This window comes from Remersonia thermophila, chromosome 1 (genome assembly GCF_042764415.1).
Source record: "Remersonia thermophila strain ATCC 22073 chromosome 1, whole genome shotgun sequence".
Taxonomy (NCBI): domain Eukaryota; kingdom Fungi; phylum Ascomycota; class Sordariomycetes; order Sordariales; family Chaetomiaceae; genus Remersonia; species Remersonia thermophila.
This window is the reverse complement of record NC_092217.1, coordinates 2,289,654-2,302,066: the sequence shown is the minus strand read 5'-3', so window position 1 is coordinate 2,302,066 and position 12,413 is coordinate 2,289,654. Positions and strand designations below refer to the sequence as shown.

Below are 12,413 nucleotides of genomic sequence, written 5' to 3'. Positions count from 1 at the left end.
GCGACAGATTGCCAATAACTCCGCCTTGGACCATGCGAGCCAGCCCATGCACCCATTTGCTGCCTTGCCTCTGATGGACAGCCCAAGGAGGCCTTGGGACGTTTGTTCAGGGAGGATCCAGAATTTCCCATGTGTTCGCTGGCCGACCCGAGATGATGGACTCCGTGGGCCACGCATTTCGCTAGCGCCTCGCCGATCATCCGTCCCATCCCGCCTGTCAGTCTGGCTGGGTGTTGGAGTGGGGATCCATTTTCCGGGCTGGGAGCGAGCGTGTTGAAGATTCCAGAACAAAAACAAACACAGTCTAACTACTCTGCCTAGCACACGTAAGCTACCGCGTAACTAGTTGGTGTATGGATGGTTCCTCTCGAGCAAAGCCACCCCCATCTGTGGCGGTGAGCGAGGTTCCTGGTTCGATGCCGCCCCGGGAGCTTTTTCGCAGAAGGAAAAAATAACGTTGTCGGGGACCAGGCGGCCCGAAACTCGCGCATCTCTTTCTGAGATGAGAAACTTGGACCGCAGCGCGACGTCGTTGACCTGTGTGGCGCTGAGTGGCACTGCCCTGCTGCGTCGGGGGCGAAGTTCAGCCAAAACAATCGCTGGCCAGGCCGGGAGGGTTTGAGGGGGTTCGGTGGGTGGGTGGAGGGAGAGTGGGGGATGCAAATGAGCTTTGACGCAGCCCGAGTCAGGGCGTGGCTACCGACTTCGATCCGATGTAAACAATGTCGGTGCCAAAACACAAAGCTTCATGTCGGACGCGACCTAGGTAGGGAATCGTCTGGGGATGGTGTTGAATGAAGGCGTGCGGTTCTGGAAACGGCCGTGACGGTTCTGGGACGCGTCCACCCCCCGTTAGCTGGTTAGCGTTACACCCCATTTCGCTCGCAGGCTGGTGTGGCTGCGAGACCAACGCCGTTACCGCCAGGAACGGTGCGGGGAGGCTAGCCGGTGCCGGATTGGCGGGGTTGCATTTGGGAGCGTTGTCTGCATCGGTGGTTTCCAGGTTCGGCATGGCGCCACCCACTTCCCAATCCAATGCGGGCGCGAACCCCTGCTCCCTGCCATGGACCCACTTCCCCGTTCACGAGTTCTGTCCCCCTGTTTCCTCCCCTTGCCTCCTCGGCCCGCCCTGAGATGAGTGAGATGAGAGAGAGCGAGCGAGCGACTTGCACACGACAGAGAGAGATAGCCTCTTTCCTGTTGCGCGTCTCTCTGGTGTGCCTCGCATCTTTTTTTTGTGTTTCGATCTCGCAACCAAATCTCAACGACAAAGAGACCCGACGACAGCTTCAACACAACCCACCCTCGTTTTTTTTTCCCCCTCTCTTTCTCCCCCGTACCTGATCTACGGCGTTCGCTCGTTCCTCTCGGTCCACTGGTTGTGCGCCGCGTTTCCGTTGTGCAAGTGACCAAAGCCGCCTCCCCCTCCCCTCCCATCAACGTGATCCCCTAGCGTCCTACTCTCAGAAGCCATCCGCGATTTACCTTGCCTACTGCTTCGTCTGAAAGTGCTGCCCGACGAGACGCTGAAACCGAGCCTCTCCCGGCTCAACCATCGTTGAGAACACGTCGGTTTCCTGGAGATTAATTGACACAGCGGACTCCACCGAAACCGTTACCCGCAGTCAACTGCCGCTCCAATACTCGAGTGGCCGGACAACGACTTCGATTCGCACGCCCAGAAGCCGCACCGCCTCGTTTCCTGTGTACCCTTACTATACGTCTCAAATTCATACCTCATGCGCTATCGTCCGGCTGTAGGACAACCTGCCGTCGCCGCTGTTGCCACCGCAGCTGCCTTGACGTCCTATCGCCCGAGTTAGGGGTGCCCTCTGGCAACAGCGCCCACCCTCCGCTCCCTCCCCCTCTGCTGCGCCGCTCCTCATCAACATCACCACGACCACGCCTCCTCCCTCTGACCGCCACGCTCTCTGTCGCTTCTGCCTTCGTCTGCTGCCAACCACCTCCCCGACGGCATGTCGCGCCCGCGCCCCGATCTCCCCGACCTCAGGTCGAGGTCGCAAGCCTCCGTCGGACGGCCTCTCCGGTCGCCGCGTCTGCCCGCCGGCGAAGCGCCGCCCGAGCTCTCGCCGCTTGATGCCTTTGCGCTCCAGAGTCGGCTGCTGGCCAAGCAGCTCGAGGAGAGCAACAGGAATGGCCGTCGCATGAGCCGGTTGCCGCCCCTCACCGCCGACAGCCCTCTGATCGTCCAGGCGAGGTCCGAATTCTTTCGCTCGCTTTCGCAGGACTCGTACGAGGAGGAAGAGCACCCGCCGCTTCAGAACGTTGGCCTCGGCTTGAAAGGTCATATGGAAGACGACGTCGCCAACCGGCCCAAGTCGATGCACCCGCGGTTGAGCCAAGTCCCGCCGACCCCCGACGAGTCCGTTCCCGTCCCCACGCTTCCAAAGAACATGGTAGACCCCTTCAAGCCAAGCACCCCTGGCGATGGCGGCGCACCGGATGGCTACTTCGGCTTGGGGGCGCGCCGGGAGCGGTCTCCCTCCCCAATGGGAACCAGCCAGTCTCCCGGGAGAGATGCGAACCTGCCGGCGGCCGCTCAAGATGGCCAGCGGCGACCGTCTCAGGTGACCAACGCCAATCTCGGCTCTCCTGAAAGGCCACGCAAAGAATCATTCGAGGCGGCCGGCCTCATCCCGCCGAGGCCCTTGTTCTCGAAGCGGTCTTCCAGCCTTAGGTCGACAACGCTCGAGTCGACCGATGAAGAAGCCATCACCACGATGAGCACGTCGATGCATTCCCAGAGCTCTCGCAAGTTTTCTACCAGCAGCGGCGTGGTCTCGCCTGCCCAGCCTCCCTATCAACGTTCTCCCTCGGTTGCGTCAGACGCGTCGGGATTGCCGCGTCCGCAGTTCAACTTCTCGAGGCCCATGAGCCGCGCAGGGACTCCGAGCTTCGACCCGCCTAGGCGCCAGCTATCGTCTGACAGCCAGGGCTCCTTCTTCCCTCAGGAGGACGCCGCCTCCATCGCCCTCAGCAGCACGACTTCCAGGGAGAACACGTTCGATGAGAGCACCCCTGGCGGGTCCTCCTTCATCTACTCCAAGTTTTCGCTTCCCCGCGGCAAGCCTTTGGATAGGTCATCTTTCATCATGCTCAACGATCCCCCTGCGCACCCCTCGGTGGAACAGCCGGCAACGCCTCCCATCGGCTCGCACACCTTCCCGGGGATTGGGCAGCCTCCACCGTCCCCGCCGACGCGGCCGTCCAGCTCGTCCGACAACCACCCGTTGAGCGGCTCGCCGCGGCGCTCTCCTCAAAGGAGCAAGCTCGGGGCCGAGCCGATGCGGCCGGCCCAGCAGCCGTCGCCGAATCCGAGCCGGCCGTCAACGGAAAGCATCGGGGCCTCGGGAGAGGAGCAGGGGGAACGCAGCATGCCCCCGCCGCACGTCACGTCCTCAGCCGCCTCCACCACCGCCACCAGCGATTCCGCGAGCACCATCAAGGCTGGCAGGACAGCCAACCCTACCGGCCCCACCATGTCAGACATGACAGCCGAGGAGCACGTGAGCAAGTCGATCGAGCTCCACGAGGCGGGCCGTCTGCAAGAATCAACGTGGCACTTGCGGCATGCTGCGAGGCAGGGCCACCCGACAGGAATGCTTCTCTATGCCCTGGCCTGCCGCCACGGCTGGGGCATGCGTCCCAACCCGAAGGAGGCCGTCGAGTGGCTTCGCAAAGCCGCCGACTTGGCCAGCCTCGAGATTGCCGACGACGAAGGCCAGGCTCGGCAGGGCAAGCGCGTCGACATTGCCGAGCACAAGGCGCGCAAGGCGCAGTTTGCGCTGAGCATCTATGAGCTGGGCGTCAGCCATATGAATGGTTGGGGCATCGAGCAGGACAAGGCGCTTGCCCTGCGATGCTTTGAGATCGCCGCAGGTACGTTCAGGGCTCTTCCAGATCACCTTGACGAGCAAATGACTGACCGTCTCTCCAGCATGGGGTGATGTCGACGCGCTCGCCGAGGCCGGCTTCTGTTATGCCAAGGGCATCGGCTGCAAGAAGGACCTCAAGAAGAGCGCAAAGTACTACCGCGAAGCCGAAGCCCGCGGCATGAGCATGGTCGGCAACAGCTGGTAAGAGCGTCCCCCTAGGAGGAAGAAGGTGGGGGGGGGGGTTATGCAAGGCCCTTCTAACGGCATATCCCAGGATTCACAAGCCCAAGTATATGGACGATGATGACAAGAACTCGCGGGTCAAGTCCAAGTCGAGGAAGAGCATCTTCACTCGGAAGAAGGACTAACATCACTCACCCCCTCGGGCTCGCTCAGCCAGCAAAATCATCGCCGCCATCGCCACCACCACCACTACCATCACCACCGCCGCCGCCACTATACACTTTTTTTTTCACGACTATTACGACACATTCGCATGATATCATCATACCCCCTTTCCGCCCCCCCACCCCCCATTGGCTTTCTTCTCGGAGTTTCTTGGCGTCGGTTCTTCAGCGAAGGAGGGGGCGCAGGGAATCATCAGTGGTCGGGAGAAACGGTCGTTTGTCTTCTTCGTTTTTTTGTCTCCCATCCCCTGCTGTCTGGGTGGCCTCCTCGGCGCGACCCTATCTTATATACCCTGCTTCCCGACCGACTCACATGGCTGATTTTCTACCACCCTTGGTAAATACCCCGGATGTTTTTTTTTTTTTTTTTTTTCTTTCGTCTTGTTTTCCGTTCTCGTTCCCTTCGTGTTCTTGTTTATCACTATTACTTTTTTTTCCTTTCTTCGGTTCGGTTCGTCGGCACATATTTTTTTTATTCTTCGCTAGCAAGTTGGGGGCGTTGGCACACACAAGTCTCCTCACTTGAAACTCAGCCCTTGGCGGTTTAGGCGGCATTGGTGGGATGGGTGGGATGGGTGGGATGGACGGAATAGGCCGCTCGCTATCTTTTGATTTCCTTTCGGTACTTTGCCGTTGAATATTGGTATGTCCTGGTGGGTTGGACCAGGCATGGAGGGATCTTGGTGTACACAGAGTTTCGGTCGGCTGGCCGAAGCCGTTTGGGTTTAATGGCGTGCGTTTCCTCTTGTTCGAGAGGCCAAAAATATACAACTTTTTTTTTTTTCTTTTGCGTACTTGTTCTCTCCGTCCGGACATGGCACGAGGTAGGTAACCTACCTACAAGTTGAGCTGGATCTCTAAGTTTTTGGTGCCCTGGCTGCGGCTTCGGCAGTGTCCCTGTGGAAAGTCCAAGCTCTTGTTTGCCAGAGACAGGTCGAGGTGGGAACCTGTGTCACCAATTTTGCACATGGGTAGGTTCGTCGGGGATGGGAGGTCGGATGAGCTGGGTTGCTAGGCTAGGAGCCGCGGAGAGTGCCACCACCTCCTCCTCTTCTGACCAGAGATTGAGGGGGGACAACGAGGTTACTTCCAAAAGAGTTCGTTTGGCCCGGAGATTCGCGTTCGACGAGACCCCTCCTCCTCCAACGCTATGTGTACAAACAAAACGCCGTGCCCGAGCCGTAAGAATCCGCTGTTCCACCAACCTGCTGCCTGACCAACAACCAGGTCCCAAGCCCACACCGCCGCCCTCGCCCGCGCGAAAAAGACAAACGCAACCACGGCCGGGACCGTCTACTAAGCGTCTATCTCCATCTTGTCGTCGCCGGTCTCGGTCGGCAGGTCGTGTACCGTGACGAACTTGCTCAGGTCCTCCTTGCGAATGATCTTTTCGTTGAGCACGGCCGTGGTGCCCTTGGGGAAGACGTAGCGGCCGAGCTTCTGGGAGCGCTCGTTGGGCCTCAGGTAGTTGCGCAGGAGGGTGGTCTTTTCGGCCGTGATGACGGCCACGTCGACGTTGCTGCCGGAGCCCAGGTCGTTCCAGATGCCGGCCTCGATGGCGTCGGCGCACAGCTTGACCGCCTCGTCGCGCGTCAGCTGGGGCTTCCACTGCGTCTCGAACACCGACATGGCGGCCAGGGAGCCGGAGCCCATGGTCACGTAGGGGAGCTTGTCGGTGGAGCCGTGGGCGTGGACGGTGAAGAGGTGGGTGCCGGTCGGGTCGACGCCGGCGACGACCAGGTAGGCGCCGATGTAGCCTTGGTGGCGGAACAGGTGCTGCTTGAGGAGGGTCATGCACGTCACGACGCGCGGCTTGCGGCCCGTCGAGAGGGAGTGGAGCTCGAGCTGGCTGCTGACAAGCGCCGTGGTGAACTCGGTGTCGGCGGCCGTGCCGGCGCCGGCGCACCAGATGTTGGACGAGATGTAGTGGAGCTTCTCGCAGTTCTTGTCGGCAACGATGGGGCCCGAGGTGGCTCGTGTGTCGGCGGCGATCTGGTGGTGGTGGGGGGTGAGAGTTAGGAATTGGATGCCGCCCCTCCAGAGCAAAGGATGCATTGCGTTCGCGAAGCTGGGGAAGGAAGAGAGGGGAAACTCACCACGACACCGCCGTCATATAAGCAGCCCACAATGGTTGTGCCTGTGCTCGTCGCCTTGGGCAGCGGCATCCCCCGGGCATGCAGCGCCGCATTGCGGTTGTAGTTTGAGAAATCGAAGCCGGGCATGGTGGCGGCTGCGTTGGGTTTGAAGCTCGAGAGATGTGATGATCGATTGGGTTCCTGTTCGGGGAGCTTGCTCGTTTCGACGGACGGACGTTCGAGGTATGGGTATCGGTAGTGTGGGTGGTGCAGTGGTTGTCTAAGAATCGGGAGGGATTCGACGCTGAAGGCGGTTGGTGGGGGGGGGGGAATCGGGTCGGGATGGTGAGGTGGTGGTGGATGGATATTGGATGGAGGGGGGGGGGGGGGGTTCTGTAGTTGGCGAGGAGAAGCACTGGAGGAGCTGATGACGAGGCGACAGCTGCCTCTAGGCTGAAGCGGAAAGGGAAGGCGGTGGAATGAGCTGCCGTTTGACGCGCCAAGGGCGGGCAGCCTGGCTCCACCGGGAGACCCAATGAGGTGTCCTCCACGTGACTTGGGCTAGCCGAACCTGGACAACAGCTTCTGGAGGTTGGAGGTGGCAGGGATCTGCCGTCGGGGCGCTTGGCGGGCAAAAAATCCCCCCAAGCCAGGGAATCCACCGGGTCACGGTCGCGTTTTGAAAGCTGCAACCATCTCCCATCCGCCTTCAAGCTCCGAAAGATTGTTACCTTGGTCGGCCTCCTGGTCACCTCGACAAAGAGAAGTCCGTCGGTCCTTTCTGGACTTCTCGTCGCTTTCCCATCACCACTCATCTTGCATTTACAAACAATCATTGCATGTGCTCCTTCATCCGGTGCGCTTCTTGACGTAATCTTGCATCTCATCACAGCTCTTCAACAACACACCATCAACATCGCACGTTGCCGCCGCCTCATCCAGCTGCACAGCGGACGCGAGTCGCAAAGCTCTCTTCACCACCGCCTTCGATCCCTCCCGCCAATGCCCCAACCAGACGCCTGACCCTCGTGAGCTCGCATCTATCCGCTAGACAGGAGTCGGCCAACACAGCACCAGCCATGGCTTTCAGTTTTGGGGGTGGGGGGGCTGGAGGCGTAACCCAGGGTAACGATCTCGAGGTCATCCAAACAGAGGTACCACACCTGTCCTTGATCTTGATGGCCGCGTCGCATATGTAGCCCGACGGCTGCCGGGTCGCTGACACGCGCTCTCTTTCTCTCTCCAGGGCCTCGGGTTCCTCTCCATCGCCGGCGACGCCAAGGTCCAGCTGACCTCGAAATGGTCTCCCCCTCCCGCACCCACCGCCTCGCTCCTCAGCATCGCCTCTCAAAAAGGCCTGGTCGCCGCTGCTGGCCCCGACGCAGTCCACATCGCAACGACCGACTCGGTTCGCAAGGCGTTCGGCGCCGACGCCAGCGGCGATAGCGAAGTTCGACCCTTCAGCCCCCAGGCCAAGCTTCCCCTGCCCTTCCGCATCTCCCAGCTTGCCTTCACCGCCGATGAGAAGCACCTGGTTCTGTCGGCCGAGACGGGCGGCGGTCTTGCCGTCTACGACGTCCAAGCCGTCACCCAGGGAAGCGCGCAATCCACCTTCGAGCTCAGCACCAACGGCGAGACCCTCCGAGCGCTGCTCCCCAACCCCATGCCCGAGTCGGCTGGCCTTTGCGCCATCGTCACAACCAACGGCAACCTGCTCATGGCGAACCTGGCCGAGCGCAAGCTGGTGGCAGGCCCGAGCGGGCCGGTGCTGCGCTCGCAGGTCAGCTGCGCTGCGTGGAGCACCAAGGGCAAGCAGCTCGTGGCTGGCATGGCGGATGGCACCATCTATCAGATGACGCCCGAGGGCGCCGAGAAGGCTCACATCCCCAAGCCCCCCAACGTCGGCGACTATCACGGTAAGCATCGACGTCGCCTCGCGCCTCGCGCCTCGCTCCTCCCGGTCTTTGCTAACGTCGGCAGTGGCGACCGTCTCCTGGTTGGAGAACCATGTGTTCCTGGCCGTGTACAACGCGACCAACGGCCAAGATCCTACCCACTTCTTCCTGATCACTCGCCAGCAGTCCCCTGGCGCCACTCCGACCTTCACATTCCAAAAGCTCACCAACCCGGTGGAGCCGTTTGTCATGGACAAGCCGCCGCACCACTCTGTCCTGAGGCTCAGGGACTTCGCGCCGAACCTCCAGGACCTCCTCCTCGTCTCATCGACCGCCAACGAGAGCGTGGGTCTGCTGTCGCGGTCAAAGACCCCGCTGGCCAGCGACAAGCCGTCCACCGCCGGCGTGTTCACGACGACGGAGCTTTCCGATGACTCGAGGCGTGCGCAGCTGCCCATGGGCGAGGACCTGACCGAAACATTCCCGATTGGCGGCGCCCTTGACCTCTCCAGCAAGGACAAGGTGTACAAGCCCATCCCGGCGGACGAGATTGAGTACTCCCCTGGGCCCCTGCCGGGCCTGTGGCTGCTCAATAACGAAGGCGTTCTGGCCGCTTGGTGGATTGTGTACAACGAGTCGATTCGTGGAGGAACCGTCTACCAGGGCCTCGCCACGGGCGAGGCTGCCGCGCCCACCTTCGCGTCCCCCGCGCCCGCTGCCTCGGCAGCTTCCGCGTTCGCATCGACCCCTGTGGCTTCGGCCTTCGGGTCGCCTGCTGCGAAGGCCCCGGCGTTCGGGTCTCCATCCACGCCCACGCCTGCGTTTGGCGGGCCGTCGGCCCTCGGAGCGAAGCCGTCTCCTTGGTCGACGGCCGGCGCAGCGGCCCCGACGTTTGGATCTAGCTCCTTCGGCTCTCCCGCGTTCGGGAGCAAGCCGGCGGCTCCTGCCTTTGGGCAGTCCTCGGTCCTGGGCATGGGAGCCAAGGCCTCCCCCTGGGCAACAGGATCTACCAGCGGCGCGGCCCCGGCGTTTGGGCAGAGCGGATTCGCGAGCGCCGGAGCCACCACGGGCAAGGTCTTTGGCAGCGCGGCGCCTTCCACAGGTGGGTTTGCTAGTTTTGCTAGCAAGGGGGGCTTTGCCGGCCTCACGCCCTCGGCAGGCTCGAGCATCTTCTCCTCCAAGCCTTCGAGCGCGCCCGAGGTTTCAATGGACACCACGACGGCCTTCCCGCCCCCGGCCGCCAAGACCGGCAAGCCGTCCCTTGGATCATCGCCGTTCGTTCTGGGCACAACATTCAAGGCGGACCCATCGGCAGCCAACGATAATGCAAAGGCTCCAGAGCCGAAAGAGAGCAAGTCTCTGTTTGGTTCGGGATTTGGGCTCTCGCTGGATGCCGCGTCCAAACAACCGGCCGCCTCGGAGTCAAAGGATGAGGAAATGAAGAGCACCACGCCGCCGCCGCCGCCGCCGCCGCCAGAAGAGAAGCCCAAGTCCATCTTCAGTCCTCAGTCAACGACTCCCACGACGACGCCAGCTCCCCAGAAGTTCGACTTCAAGAGCGCGGCGGGCACCGGCACCAGCTTGTTTGGCGGTCTGAAGCCCGCGGCTACCGGCGGTCTATTTGGAAGTCTCCAACCGGCGGCGTCGGGCGGCTCGTCCGGCCTCTTTGGCACGCCGAAACCGACATCCTCGATCTTTGGCACGCCCAAGAAGGAAGATGACAAGGCAGCTCCGGCCAAGGTTCCGGAGCCCCCTCTCCCGCCAGACACTATCAGTAAGGCGGTCTTTGATCTCAGTTCTTCGTCTTCGGGATCGGAATGCTCACCAACATCAGGCTCCAAACCGTCCGCCAAGCCAGAGGAGGCCCCGCTGCCACCTGCGCTGCCAAAACAGGAGGTCGCTTCAGAACCAGCACCGCTGCCTCCGGACCCTTTCCCGAAAGCCAAGGAAGCGCCCAAGGCGTCTCTGCCTTCCGGTTTCCTTAGCCAACCGGCTGCGAAACCGTCTGCCGACCTGCCCTCCGTACCTGACAGTGCGAGCGACGAAGGCCTGTCGGAGGGCGAGGATGGAGAGGAAGAGGAAGAGGAACAGGAGGAGGTGGGGGATGAGGATGAGGAGGAGGTGGAGGAGGAGGAGGAGGAGGAGGAGGAAGAGGGCGAGGAAGAGGGATCCGAGGCTGCGAGCGAGGGCAGCGGCACCGATGTCGCCAAGGATATCAGCCCGACGGTCGGCCCTGGCGAGAAGACACCGGGCGCCACCCCCTTCAGCTCGTTCGGCGGGATGGGAGGGAGCACGTTTTCCACCATCTCCCGCAGCGAGGCGGAGCCGTCTCGGCCTCTCTTTGGGGAGCTCAGCAAGAACGCACCTGCTCTGTTCCCCCAGGCGGCGCCGATCCCGCCGAGCCCCAGTTCCCCCAGTCCCATCCGGGGACCTCAGCGCAGCAGCACCCTGCGGCCTACCGAGCCGCCTCGGTCGCTCGGCGCTCCAGGCGGGACCCCGCAGCTCTCGAGCCGCAAGCCAGCGGCGCCGACCACCGTTTCGTTCAGCAACCAGCGAGCTCCTGTCGACCCCAACGTTCAAGCACAACGCAAGCTTGCCGAGAAGAAACGCGCCGAAGAGGAGCTGCTCATCGATCCAGAGGACCAAGGCATCCAGGACATTCTCAGATCCAAGATCGAGCCCACCCTGCAGATGCATGAGTTCTTTGTCGCGCAAACGAAGCTTCAGGCGCTGAACCCGGACCGCGAAGGGGTGCCTGGTGCTTGCGAGACGCTCTGGAGAGACATCAACCGCATGATCGACGTCCTGGGTCTCAACTCGCGATCCCTCCAGGCGTTCCTGCTCGGTCACCAGCAGCAGGCCAAGGAGGGCGGTCGGACCAAGGAGGATTTTGACAGCCCCGAGGACTGGGTGCTCGTCGAGGCCTCGGAGCTCGGCGCGGTGCTGGACGAAGAGATGGGACGCTGCGCCGAGGGCCGCATCCGAGACGTCGAAGCCGTCCGGGAGTCCATCAAGAGCCTCGCCAAAGACCTCGCCAAGCTCCGTGCCAAGGAAGAGGACCTGCGCAAGATCATCTCATCCCTCGTCGACCCGGAGCAGCAGGCCGTGGCCAAGTCGATGCCGCTCAGCGCCGAGCAGGCCGCTCAGCAAACCGAGCTGCGTCGGTCCTATGCTACCTTCTCCAAGCTGCTCACCGAGACGGAGGAGGCGCTGACCCTCCTGAAGGCCCGCATCGCCTCCGCGGGCGGACCCTCGGGCAAGGCCGCCGTCCCGACCGTCGACGCCATCATCCGCACCATCAACAAGATGACCAGCATGGCCGAGAAGCGCAGCGGCGACATCGACGTGCTCGAGACGCAGATGCGCAAGCTGCGCCTCGGGTCCGTCGGGCCCCTGGACAGCAGCCCCAACGGCGGCGGCCCGTCCACCCCCGGTCCTCGCAGCCGCGAGGGCTCGCCCTTCGTCACGCCCCAGCGTCACGTCCGGCTGGGCTCGCCCGAGAAGCTCGGCTCATCCCGGCTGCGCGACTCGCTGGCGAGCTCGGTCGGGTCGGCCGCGTCGACGGCCACGTTCGCCTCGCCGAGGAAGAAGCTTAGCATGTACAGCGACGACGAGAAGCGGGCGCTCAGGGCGAAGGAGGCGAAGCGGAAGGCTACGCTGGCTCTGCTGCGGGAGAGCTTGGCCAAGAAGGGACCGAACGTGGTGAGGCTGAGGGATGATGAGTAAAGGAGGGCAGGGTGGAAGGGAGGTTGAGAGAATGGAAGACAAGGGGGAGGATTGAGTTTGGGGGGCGGGGGAAGTCTGATGTGGATGTAATAAGGACGGCATGCCTCTGTGGAGTTAGAACGAGACCTTGACGAACAATGACGGCTGCTGAAGTGGTGGAATTTGTATGATGTATATCTCGTGTGTATGCGTGTGTGTTTGATACATGCAAGCTGCTTGCTGGCTGAACGATGTTGTTGCGCGGCTGATGAAGCCGCCTTTCAGGCCGTAGCTTGAACGTGCTGTCGCCGTTGTGGAAGCTTATGCAACCAGAAGTCCATGCTCCATCCCGAGGGTCGTCCAACGTTTCGACGCGGATACAGGCTGATCATGCAATGCCGAAGCATTTCGTTCCTGATATTGGTTACCACCGTA

General features: G+C 62.0%; 3 protein-coding genes across 3 annotated transcripts; 2 read left to right on the top strand and 1 right to left on the bottom strand.

The window, feature by feature from the left end:
• Positions 1 to 1,976: 1,976 nt before the first annotated feature.
• Positions 1,977 to 4,264, top strand: VTJ83DRAFT_646 (uncharacterized protein; the record flags this gene model as incomplete). Its single annotated transcript, XM_071013173.1, has 3 exons — positions 1,977 to 3,900; positions 3,959 to 4,097; positions 4,171 to 4,264. The coding sequence occupies 3 exons, from the start codon at positions 1,977 to 1,979 to the stop codon at positions 4,262 to 4,264; spliced, it is 2,157 nt and encodes a 718-aa protein (XP_070869999.1).
• Positions 4,265 to 5,599: 1,335 nt separating this feature from the next.
• Positions 5,600 to 6,525, bottom strand: VTJ83DRAFT_645 (uncharacterized protein; the record flags this gene model as incomplete). Its single annotated transcript, XM_071013162.1, has 2 exons — positions 5,600 to 6,295; positions 6,400 to 6,525. The coding sequence occupies 2 exons, from the start codon at positions 6,523 to 6,525 to the stop codon at positions 5,600 to 5,602; spliced, it is 822 nt and encodes a 273-aa protein (XP_070869998.1).
• Positions 6,526 to 7,457: 932 nt separating this feature from the next.
• VTJ83DRAFT_644 (uncharacterized protein) lies at positions 7,458 to 11,999 on the top strand (the record flags this gene model as incomplete). Its single annotated transcript, XM_071013151.1, has 4 exons — positions 7,458 to 7,532; positions 7,625 to 8,294; positions 8,359 to 10,047; positions 10,108 to 11,999. The coding sequence occupies 4 exons, from the start codon at positions 7,458 to 7,460 to the stop codon at positions 11,997 to 11,999; spliced, it is 4,326 nt and encodes a 1,441-aa protein (XP_070869997.1).
• Positions 12,000 to 12,413: the final 414 nt, after the last annotated feature.